At 53.4% G+C, this 11,383-nt stretch overlaps 1 protein-coding gene across 2 annotated transcripts; it reads right to left on the reverse strand.

The window, feature by feature from the left end:
- Positions 1–385: 385 nt before the first annotated feature.
- On the reverse strand, positions 386–10,967 carry Agxt (alanine--glyoxylate aminotransferase). Of its 2 annotated transcripts, none has more exons than XM_076914723.1 (11): positions 10,674–10,967; positions 10,390–10,582; positions 8,935–8,999; positions 8,120–8,220; positions 6,397–6,467; positions 5,338–5,536; positions 4,313–4,408; positions 3,569–3,638; positions 1,624–1,719; positions 1,151–1,279; positions 386–745 (listed from the first exon to the last, which is right to left on the reverse strand). In XM_076914723.1, exons 1-11 carry the CDS (start codon positions 10,902–10,904, stop codon positions 638–640), a joined length of 1,359 nt encoding a protein of 452 aa, XP_076770838.1. In that variant the 5' UTR covers positions 10,905–10,967; the 3' UTR covers positions 386–637. The 2 variants fall into 2 exon arrangements, with proteins under 2 accessions (XP_076770838.1, XP_034377535.1); XM_034521644.2 differs by having other exon boundaries at positions 5,338–5,422; positions 10,674–10,964.
- Positions 10,968–11,383: the final 416 nt, after the last annotated feature.

Genomic DNA, 11,383 nt, shown 5'->3' on the forward strand with positions numbered 1-11,383 from the left:
GCCAGATGTGATGTGTGTGTGTGTTGGGGACAAGCAGAGCAGGGAACTGGGGCTCAGTATCTGTTGAGGTGAAAATGATAACTCAGGGTTAAGGGTCTAGGATGGAGGGGCTTCAAGGTCATGCATGAGCTCAGGTTCTAGCTGTGTGTTTGTGGGTGTCCTGTCTTTATGAGTGGGGTTTCTTGTAGATTCACTTGAAGATAGCATTGTAAGAGTATGTTTGATGATGGTGGTGAGTGACATCTGGAAATTAAAGACAGTATCCTAGGAAAAGATCTGTGTACAGGTTCTAGAATAAGGAGATCTTTTCAAAAGGCCATACTGGGGTTGTGCAGGCAGCTGAGGGGCCCCAGGTCCCTCTTCCACACCCAGCCGCACACAGTCATAGCAGATGCCTGGCAAGCACTTTATTGAATATTCCCAAAGCCAGTGGCCTGCGGACTGTAGCTCCATCCGAAGGTGATTAGTATCCTGTTTCCACAAGGTTCCATTTGTAGGGAGAGAGGCAGCTCCACCCTGATCCTTCGGGACTGGCCTGGCTACCTCAGCAGCTTTGCTGGCTCTAGGCCTTGTACAGGCCTTCATGACTGCTATATTCCCAACCCCTCCAGGAGGGCATAGTCTAGTGAGAGGATGCTTATAACTTGTTCTTAGGACAGTGTTGCAGGGCCTCCCTCAGTGCCTCGGCCACACGGTCCACATTCTCTGTGGTGGCGTTGTAGCCCAGGAGGCCGATCCGTAGCACCTGGTAGGCACAGAACAGACAGATGTCAGCCTCTGTCTGCAGCCTCTTGTGTGATAGGAGCTGGTTAAGGTAGGGTAATTTTATCCCATAGGATCAGCATCCATCTGATAGGCAGAAGGGAAGTGGCCTTGTGCATGCTGCACAGGGGCCAGAGCCAGTCCTCTCCACTGTACCCAAAGCATAGAGTTCAGGGGTACAGCCAGGGAGGATCACTCACTTAGAGTGGACCTGGTAAAGCTGATGTGTGACCTCCCTACTGTGGTGGAGAAGGCTGAGGATATTCTACTTGAAGGGATCATGCTGTCTGAGCCCTGCAGTGACCCAACATAGTTGGTCTGTGCAGAGGACTGACTCATGTCTAGTGACTCTGGTTACAAAGCTCTGGCTTTCCGGAAGCCTCCTCACCTTCTCCTCAGTGGGACCAAGACCACCAGAGATTTCAATGTGGAAGTGGTCCAGCACATAGCTGACAATGTCCCTCCAGTTGTAGCCGGCAGGCACAGTCACGGTGGTGATTGTGGGTAGCCGGATTTCCTGCAAGAAGCACAAGGCTTAGCCATATGGACTGGGGCCCTTCACACCCTCCAGGGACACTCATATCCTCTATGACGGTGCTCAGGTTGCTTTTAGAGTCTAGAGAAAGGGTCAGAGGAAAACAGCTTGCCAGTCAGCTTTTGGCTACCACAGGACTCACTTGGCAGGGAATGGGAGTTCCCTGGAGATTGCCAAGGGCCTAAAGAGGTTGCCCCCAGTTTCAGGAGGCTCATATCCCTCTGAAACATGGTGTTTGGTCTCACTAATAGATTATAGCCTCAGCCTCCCCATTGGACTAGTGCCTGGATCAGGCAACTGACGCCAGCTTCCCATGGGCTCCTCACCGGGTCCTTCACAAAGAACTTTAAGCCCATCTCCTGCAGGCGTTTGTGCAGATGTGCTGTCGTCTCCCTGTGACGCCGCCAGGAATTCTCCAGGCCCTATGGGAAAAAAGTGGCCATGATAGCAGGCAGGTGATAGCCCCTCTAGATATGCTGGGCAACTTCTTCTGGAACCTCTGAGGAGACAAGAGTCTATGCTGGGCCAGCTTGAGGAAAGAGGATATTTTCTGGGTCATGGAGGGAGAGAAGTGGGTCCTAGTCTCCTATGGGTACCCAGCGGGCCCTGGGAAGACAGGCAGGGTAGGCTGTCACTTGAGGAAGCTGAGATTGCTGGCCACGTGGGTTTGCTGTAATCAGAGTCAGTTCCTATTCATTCTGACCCTGGACCTGAGGAGCTGTGATATGTGACCTCTTGGAACAGTTCCTTCTACTCTGGCCCCCACCATCACTCCTAGGTCATATTTTGCCCACCATTAACTGCTTCTCACTGGTCACTAGAACTCACCATCTTCTCCGCACACTGAGCTTGCCTCTTTCCCAATACCCTTCCTTCTTCCATTTTAAGGTCTCAGTATGTAGCTCAGGCTAGCCACAAACTCTTGATCCTGCATCAACATCCTGAACGCTGGGATTACAGGTAGGTACCATCATACTTGGCCCCCCATAACTTCTTACTTTTCCCTATCTAGTTCACCCCCTGGTGTTTGCTCCACAGGGATGCAGCTCCAGCTCAGAGTCCTAACCCAGTCCTCATGCAGCAACTTTATGAGTGGTCCTAAGAATTTGAACACGTTAGCCAGAGCCCAGGGCTCTTCCTGGCCTGTGTGGTGGGCAATGGTCTGTGAGGGACAGGACTCTGAGGAAGGTGGCCAGGCTTTGGTTATTTTTTTCTGTCCTGTGACCTATGTATCCAACTGGGCCTGTAACCACACTTAACCTCCATCCCCTGAGAGTGGATTTTGCACTGGACACAACCACTGACCCAGTTGGCCTGGAACCTGCACATGCCTGCAGAGTGCCAACCCTTCTCTGGTGAGAACTGCAGTGGCCAGGAGTGTCCCAAGGGCTTGTGTGGAAACTGCCTTGGCTAGCAATACAGGAACTACAGGCGTGCGTCTGTCAGTGATGTTTGTAGTGAAACCCAAGGTAGCTGAGCATGGTGGTGCATGCTTATAATCTCAGAACATGGGAGGTAGATGTAGGATAATTAGGAATTCAAGGCTAGCCTGGAACTAAGTTTGAGGCTAGCCTGGGCTATATGAGGCTTTAGCTTTTTTTTTTTCTTTCTTTCTTCTTGCTCCATCTGGCCCATGTGAAATCTTCAGACTTGTTATAATAGAGTAAGTATAGGCCCTGACCTTGAACTTAGATTTCCCAGCTTCTAAAAACTGTCAGCCAAATAAATTTAACTATAAGGTACCTGCTTGTGGCATAAACAGACTAAGACAGCCATTGAGCTGCCAAATGCTTGGCTGTATGTGCCCCATGCCTGAGACCCCTCTCACCATACCTACCTCTCTCAGACCCCCCCCCCCACTTAGTTCCCTTTCAACCTCCACTGTAACCTGCTGAGTAGCTGAAGGGTCAGACCAGAGTGTGCCTCTGTTTGTCCTGGGCTCTGTCTTCCCAGTCTGCCTACAGCCAGTGCTCCAGCTTCCTCTTTGAAGAAGCCAGTCCTTCCCTGACCCCCACCCCTTAGGAGGACTTCCGTCTTCCTGGCTACACCATAGCTTCTCCTACTCCAAAGCCTGGGTGTGTTGGCAAGCAGATTCACTGCTGTCTTAGAAATCCTCTTGTCCTCTTTCTCCAGAGCAATCTGAGGGAGTCGCGGGAAAGGAAGAATCCCGTAGGTACCCAGTCTGAAGTGTACTCTGGCCTGAGGGGCTTCCTTTTCTTCCCTCTCCATTCCTTTTCCTTCTTCCCATTAGGGTGGAGTCCCTGCTGTTACCTGCTCTGAAATGAGTGCCAGGCTCTCCCTCAGACAGTATAAGCTGGTGACAGGCAGGGTATGATGGATTCTGGGGAACAAAAAAGAGCCTGGTTCAATGTCATGGTAGGAACTGGACCAGGAGCTGATTGTCCCACTATGACAGCTCAGGGTCTGTGGCAGGAGTCTTCCCAGGGACACTTCCGATTCACTTCCTGCTTCAGAGTCACAGAGTCAGGATTGTCAGGGAGGGAAGGCTGGCACAGGGCTTGGCAACATGTAAGGGAAGAAAAGAGAAGCACATGGTTGATCACCATCTTCCCACCAGGACTCCATGTTCTTGTGAAGTGCACTGGACGCTTTCTCCCCAATAGTCTAGAGCATCATTCTGATACCCTGTCTTGGGTTTTGTACAAGACCTCTCAAGATTATGACTGAAGGGGCCTATGTGGAACCTCTGGTTAACCTTCCATGAGAGGTAAACTGAGGCCTGGGATGGGAAGTTAAAGTCAGGTACAAAAAAACCGAGGGAGGACAAGCATTATGGAAATGGTAGTGGGGGGTGTTTATTAGGACCGAGCCTCTGGGCCAGGTGACAAGTGGGGCCTGAATTTAATGGAGCACAAGAGTCCTCAGTTGGAGCATAGGGGCTCAAAGGCACAAAGGCCTGGAATGCAGAACTTGACACACATGGCTGATATGAGGCTGGGTGGGGGGTGGGCAGCCATCCCACCACCCTCATCCCTGGGCCTGCCCGATACTCACACTCTGGTTTTGCCCTCACAGCCCCACAACTTGGCCAAGTATGTGATGTCTGTGTAGAAGGAGACTGGCTTTGTCTTCCGGGAGTAGACCTTGTATCTGGACAAGAGAAGCCAGTGTGAGTACCTGCCTGCCTTTGGCTTTTGGGCTCTCCTGCATCGCAGATGTGGGGTGCAGGGGCAGATAGCCTATTGTGGAACTTGTGTTCATGAGACCTTGTGAGTCATGGGGGGACATGAGTTCCTCAAACTGCCCAGCCCTCTGAGGGCCACACGACCACGAGTGTCCTGTGGGTACCTAGAACCAGCACCCCGCCACTCTGTCTCTTCGTTTCTCCCACTTCCAACCACAGGTCTGTCTTGCCTCCTTTATCAGAGAAACCGCTTTCCCAAGTGGGACTCCCCAACCCGTCCCCCAATCCTGATGACCTTCCAACCTTCATATACAGACCCTGACTTTCCATATGACACTGCTGGTGTCTGACATGGCAGCTAGAAAGAATTCCTGACCATACCAAAATCGACTCACCTGGGTCGGGACTCAAAGACTGGTTGTGGCTGACAGTCATTACCCGCTGAGGTCTCTCTTTCATGACTCTGTCTCTTCCTCTAACCCCCATGATCTAGGCCCAGGATCTAGATACCAGGATCCTGAGATGATGGTGGGACTACAGAGTGGGGGGTGGCTTGTGCCTGTCTCTGGCAGCTCCTGTGCCAACTCTAGGAAGCTGAGCAGAGGTTGAAGGGTGGGTACTGGGCTCTGAGTATCCAGACACATTGGGTCACCATCTAGAGTGACCCCCAGAACCTCCAGAATGCTGGCCTCTGGTCCTGCCCACAGCCCAGGCCCTGCCATGTGTCCTCCCCTTTACCCTGTGAAACATCTTTGGCGCATAGCTTGGCTTTTAGGACATCCCAGCAGGGTGAGCAGGGAGAGGCTTGAACATGGAGACTTTCCCTCCCTCCCTTTAAGGGCCAGCTGTGCCCCCACCAGAATCCATATCCCAAAGTGAGATATAGACCACTCACTTGGCCTTGTCATTGAAGGAGATGAGGGAGACCCCTGGTGGGGCATTCAGGACCTTCTGAGAGCCAGAGTACATGATGTCAATGCCTAGGGTGGGGTTGGAGAAGGCAGTGACTGAGATCCCACAGAAGAGTTCAACAAATAGGTGCGTTTGTCTGGTCTGTACCATGCTCTGTGATCGATCGGTGGACCAAGATTTCTCTGACATGTGGAAATCAGGAGGAATACCAGAAAAACCTTGCTTCAGATATCAGCCCTGTTTTGTCATACTTATGACCTCAGGCTGTAGCCTCTTAGTGCAACCTTTCTAATCTCTGTGAACAGCCATGCATAGGCAGTACAGCATGGTGTCTGCGGGATGTCACTGATGTCTACAGCGCTGGACTCGCCACCTCTGATACACAAGCCCAATCCTTCATCATCCTTCTGCTCCTACTGCAGCTGGGAAGCCTCCTAACCCCACCTCCCTGCAGAGTAGCAGCTGCCTCCTGCTGCACCCTACACACCCTGTCTCATGGTCTGGCAGAAACTCAGGCTCCTGACTCACTTCAGAGTCTGCTGTCCCAGGGATACGGTATGTGAGTGATGTGTCCCCAAGGATTATGCATTGAAAAGTTGGTCCTTAGTGTGAAATGGGAGGGTTGGGACCTCTAAGAGGCAGGGCCTATGGGGATGTTATTGGGTCACTGACTCTGCAGGAATTGACCCTGCCTAGTTCTCAGAAAAGGGCTGTTATGAAAGAGCAAGCCTTTCCCTTCCTGGTCTCTGGCTTCTCACCCTGTGATCCCCTCCTCTTGCTTTACTCCCATTGTTTTGTTGTCCTCCATGAGAGGATGCAGACAGGACCCATGCCAGAGATGCTGCCATGCTGTTTGGACTTTCTGGTCAGCAAACTATAAGCTGCATAACCTCTTTTGCCAGGGCCTGTGGAGACAGGGCTACAAACCCAGTTTCGGTCCAGTGGTGGGTCTATAAGAACTGTCATACTGAGTCTTCTGTAGCCTCAGAGTTTGCCAATGTGTGTGACCTGGGATATAGAGGGGTCTAAGGCATGTTCTTACCTTGTTGGTCCATGTAGATAGGGACCCCGCCTAGTGATGCTACCGAGTCCACCAGGAGCAGGCACTGGTACCTAAGGGAGTCATGGGTATGGAGGCAGCACAGTGAAACAGGAGGGATCATGGGAATTTAGATTTCAGCCTGAACTGGGCATCTGGTGGGGGTGGGGTAGGAGAAGGGCTTGAAAGTCTTTGGAAAAGCAGCCAGGAAGCAGGGAAGCAGGGAAGCAGGGAAGCAGGGAAGCAGGGAAGCAGGGAAGCAGGGAAGCAGGGAAGCAGGGAAGCAGGGAAGCAGGGAAGCAGGGAAGCAGGGAAGCAGGGAAGCCAGGGAAGCCAGGGAAGCCAGGGAAGCAGGGAAGCAGGGAAGCAGGGAAGCAGGGAAGCAGGGAAGCAGGGAAGCAGGGAAGCAGGGAAGCAGGGAAGCCAGGGAAGCCAGGGAAGCCAGGGAAGCAGGGAAGCAGGGAAGCCAGGGAAGCCAGGGAAGCAGGGAAGCAGGGAAGCAGGGAAGCAGGGAAGCAGGGAAGCCAGGGAAGCCAGGGAAGCAGGGAAGCAGGGAAGCCAGGGAAGCCAGGGAAGCAGGGAAGCAGGGAAGCAGGGAAGCAGGGAAGCAGGGAAGCCAGGGAAGCCAGGGAAGCAGGGAAGCAGGGAAGCCAGGGAAGCCAGGGAAGCAGGGAAGCCAGGGAAGCCAGGGAAGCAGGGAAGCAGGGAAGCAGGAAAGCGTCCCTTTCACGTATGTGGGGTTCCCTCCCTGAAGCAGCTCCTTGAAGCCAGAGGCAGCTATAGTACTAGGCAGGTATCTACACTGGGGCCTGGGTGGGCGGGTCATGACAAGATGGCTCTGCTGCTGGTCCTCACAGAGATAAATGAGGGTCAGCCTAGGCACCCAGGGTTCTGAGTGCCAAGAACTAGCGTGGGTCCCAGCAACCTGGCAGCGCAAAGGTCTGGGCTTCCCTCTTGCCTCTACCAATAGCTACACATTTGGCCACCTGCCACAGACACACAGCCTTTAGAGGCCAGAGTCCAGCTCCGGCAACATCAGTATGTTCATCCCCTCCTCCCCAGGTTTCCCCATAGAACCATGTAAGTGCAGGTGAGGCTTGAACCTATTTAATTAGGCTCCATGCAAGAGAAGGACTGTGTGTAGGGCTCTTTCTGTGGGGGTCCTGCCCATTTGGGCTCTATATCCCTGAGGGCCATGGTGGTCCTGCCATGGTAACCCTCTATGTGTTCTGCCATGCTAACCCTCTATGGCCCTGGTAAGGTCCTCTTCTGGCCTGTGGTCAGCTTTATAGACAAGCATTGCTGTCTTACAGAGAGGCTACCATGTCCTGGAACAGTTCTGTAAACCCCTGTATGGGGTTGGGGAAGAAGTGCAGGCAAGGGACAACTTTGGGGCCTGGGAACTCTGGATGAGGTGGGAGCAGGCTATGAGATGCACAGGCTGGGCAGCACCAGCCTTTGCCAGTCATGGGATGCCCAATGTCAGTACCACTATAGAGGAATCTGGCTACATGGTGCTTAGTCCTATCCCAGCCTCTGTGTCCTCATCAATTAAAATGATGATAAGACACATATTCAGCTTGCTTTGAACAAACCCACACATACTGTGTGACAGTGGCAGTTGGGACGTCTTGTCACTGACAGCCCTGCAGCTCCCTGACAGCATTGTCCAGCCAGGCTTTGTGCTTTGCTCTGCCCTGGTACTGCCATGCCAGGCCAGCCTTACCTGTGGCAGAGGTCTCCAAAACCATCCAGGGGCTGCATCATACCGGTGGATGACTCCCCATGGGTCAGGAACAGCAGCACTGGTTTGTGCTGAGCCAGGCCCTGAGGGACAGAGGTGACAGCTCTGAGCAGGACTGATGGAGACCTCTCCCTGGATCAGCCAGCTCCTTACAAAGTCATATCAGTTTCTGAGGGCAGGGCCAGGATCATCCACATATACCCAGCTCCCTCCATAATTGAATAGGCCAACTTAGAGATAGGCACGTGATGTGCCTCACCCCTTTTCTGTCAAAGCATGCTGATGGAGGGAACAGAGGGGAAGGCATGGTTAAGAAGAGTGGCCAGTGCCGGGCGGTGGTGGCTCATGTCTTTAATCCCAGCACTTGGGAGGCAGAGGCAGGTGGATTTCTGAGTTCGAGGCCAGCCTGGTCTACAGAGTGAGTCCAGGACAGCCAGGACTACACAGAGAAACCCTGTCTCAAAACAAACAAACAAACAAACAAACAAACAAAACCAGAAGAGTAGCCAGCATCCTGCCTGCCTTGCAGTCTGTAGGTTGGGACTGGCCTGACTCCACGTTGAGGGGCTGGTACCCTGGAGTTCAGTAACAGGTCATGCCTCTCTGAGCCCACACAGCCTGAGGCCTTGCTGGCCCTGTCCACAGGACTGTGTCTCAGACTCTGTTTTGTTTTCAGATCCTAACTGATCCTGGGTACGGAAGCCCCTCCCATGGCCAGTCCTAGACACTAAAAAGTCAAGCCATAGGCCTCAGAATCCCAGCCCAACCCCACCAATGATGATTCTGTGGCTCAGTACCTCCTCCACCTCCTGCAGTGTGTAATGCTCTCCGGGCTTCTTAGGCATCTGGTGCACATGGGCTCCTGAGGACAGGGACAGAATGGGTCGTGAGTTAGACATGCTGTGGGGAAGGAGAAGGGCTGAAGGAGCTGAAGGAGCTGAAGGAGCTGAAGGAGCTGAAGGAGCTGAAGGAGCTGAAGGAGCTGAAGGAGCTGGAGGGACCCGGCTCCAGCCACATATGTGGCAGAGGATGGCCTGATCTGGCATCAATGGGAGGGGAGGCCCTTGGTTCTGTGTAGGCTTGATGCCCCAGTGTAGGGGGATACTAGAGTGGTGAGGCAGGAGTGGGTGGTAGGTGGGGGAGCATCCCCATAGAGGCAAAGGGGAGGGGGGATAAGATGAGGGGTTGCAGAGGGGGAACCAGGAAGGGGATCAACATTTGAAATGTAATAAATAAAATAGCCAATAAAAAAACTAACACACACACAAAGAAATAGTATGGAGGACTCCACTCATGCTGGCTCCCACGTGGCTTTACCATAGGTGAAGTGGAGCATGCTCTGTGAGGCCTGCTTTTCCCACAGATGCAGCACTGTCCTGGCCTCCAGGGCTTTGAGTGCAGAGCTTTGCAGTGGCGGGGGTGTGTGTGTGTGTGTCTCTCTCCTCAGGGTAAGGATGCTCTTGGTGGTTTATCACACAAACGGCATCTTTTTGAGGTAACTTTGAGCACTGCAGATGGTCCTACCTAACCCTGGTGCCGTTCACAGATATCCCATGTCACTTGATGGAAGGCTGGATGGTGAGAGAAAGAAGCAGGCTCTGACCTGTGGATCTAGGAACACCGGGACCCAAGCACCTGTCCTGATTCTTGTCTCTGAGTCCCATGTCACATGAACCTGCTCACACCCAGAGTCCTAGCAGGGGACAAGCCTGAACCTCCCAAGTCTCCGTGAAGGGCAAAGAGTGGCTTTCCTAGATATTAGGGCCTGGGTGACTGATGTACATCAACCATGTGGCCATGCACTTGTCTAGCAGGGTCTAGCAGAAGTCTGGGTGTGTGCCTACGTCTTCCATCTCAGACTATGCCTAGGTCCACATTTTACAGACGACCAAGGCTTTGAGATTTGGGGAGAGATTCAGCCTCTGAAATTCCAGTCTTCCCAAGGACCCCAGAGAACTGCTGTGGCTCAGACCTGGGGGGGTTCCCTGTAACACCTCTTCCATACATTCCAGAAACAATCTTGTCCTAACTGGACAAAGCCAGTCTGCTAGGGCTAGAAGAATGCCTTGGTGTCTGCCTGGAGGAGGCAGCATCCCATCCAGGGGAGGCGGAGGCATTAGGGCCATAGGAAGGAGTGCCCAGTAGAATAGAACAGCAGACCAGGGCCTGATCTCGGTGGAGATAGCTTCTAGCTTCGGATTCCCCAGGAGGCCTCTGGAGAGATAAGGAGGTCACAGACCACTCCCCCTTACCAATGCGCCCAGCAATCTCTGCAGCCCGCATTCCCCAGAGGCCATTGGTTCCGACTAGGAAGGAGTCCCCAGGCTCTAGGAGGTTGAACAGGGCTGTCTCCATGGCGCAGTGCCCTGAGCCGCTGACAACGAGTGTGAGGGGGTTCCTGGTCTGGAATACATACTGGATGCCCTGCTTGATGTCATCCATAATCTAGACAGTGGACACGCAGGTTAGATTCTCTCCTCTGCCTGCTACCGAGACTCACTACCCCTAGACAGAGGCTGCAGCCACCAAGGCCTACCTGAAACATCTCTTTTTGCATGTGGCCAATCATCCTCAGATTTCCAGCCGCCAGCACACGGGGAGCCAGGTTGGAGGGCCCTGGACCCAACAGGAGCCTCTTAGGAACTGACAGGGGCTTGCTCAGGGCCTCTGGAGGTGGCACCAGCAGCTGGTGCGAGCCCATGGTCCTTACCCAACCTGCTGCTCTGGAGCCCAGTGTCACACTGGCCTTAGCCAACATCCGGAACATTTCCCAGCTAGCTCTGCGCTGAACTCAGAGGCGAGACCTGGTTGGTGAGTCCCTTTCCTCTGGCCCTTTTATTGTCAATTTAACCCTGATCAATGTTTGTCCTTCTGTCAGGGTGAACAGGACAGTGGAGGTGTGAACCTTCCACAGGGGGAGGGGAGCCTCTGGTGTCCTGTCAAAGAACAGCAGTATGAAGAGCCTCACACCCCTCTCTCCACCCCACCCCCACCCCCAGCCCAGCTAGGGGTCTGAAAGCATCTTCAAGAGTCAGAGAGCAGGTGCCCCGAGGCTTGTAGGACTGATTTACTGCAACTACCCACCTGAGCCGGGGTTTCATTGCAGCCAGGATAGGTGTGGCTGTTGATGATGCCTGTATGTGCAAGGTGTAGGACTACCCACTGCAGTATAGCCTGCTAGCATAGCAGGCTAGCCTCTCAGGGGCCTGAAGAAAACTGACCATCTCTCCCTAGCATCCCCAGACA

This window comes from Arvicanthis niloticus, chromosome 17, assembly GCF_011762505.2.
Source record: "Arvicanthis niloticus isolate mArvNil1 chromosome 17, mArvNil1.pat.X, whole genome shotgun sequence".
Classification (NCBI taxonomy): Eukaryota; Metazoa; Chordata; class Mammalia; order Rodentia; family Muridae; genus Arvicanthis; species Arvicanthis niloticus.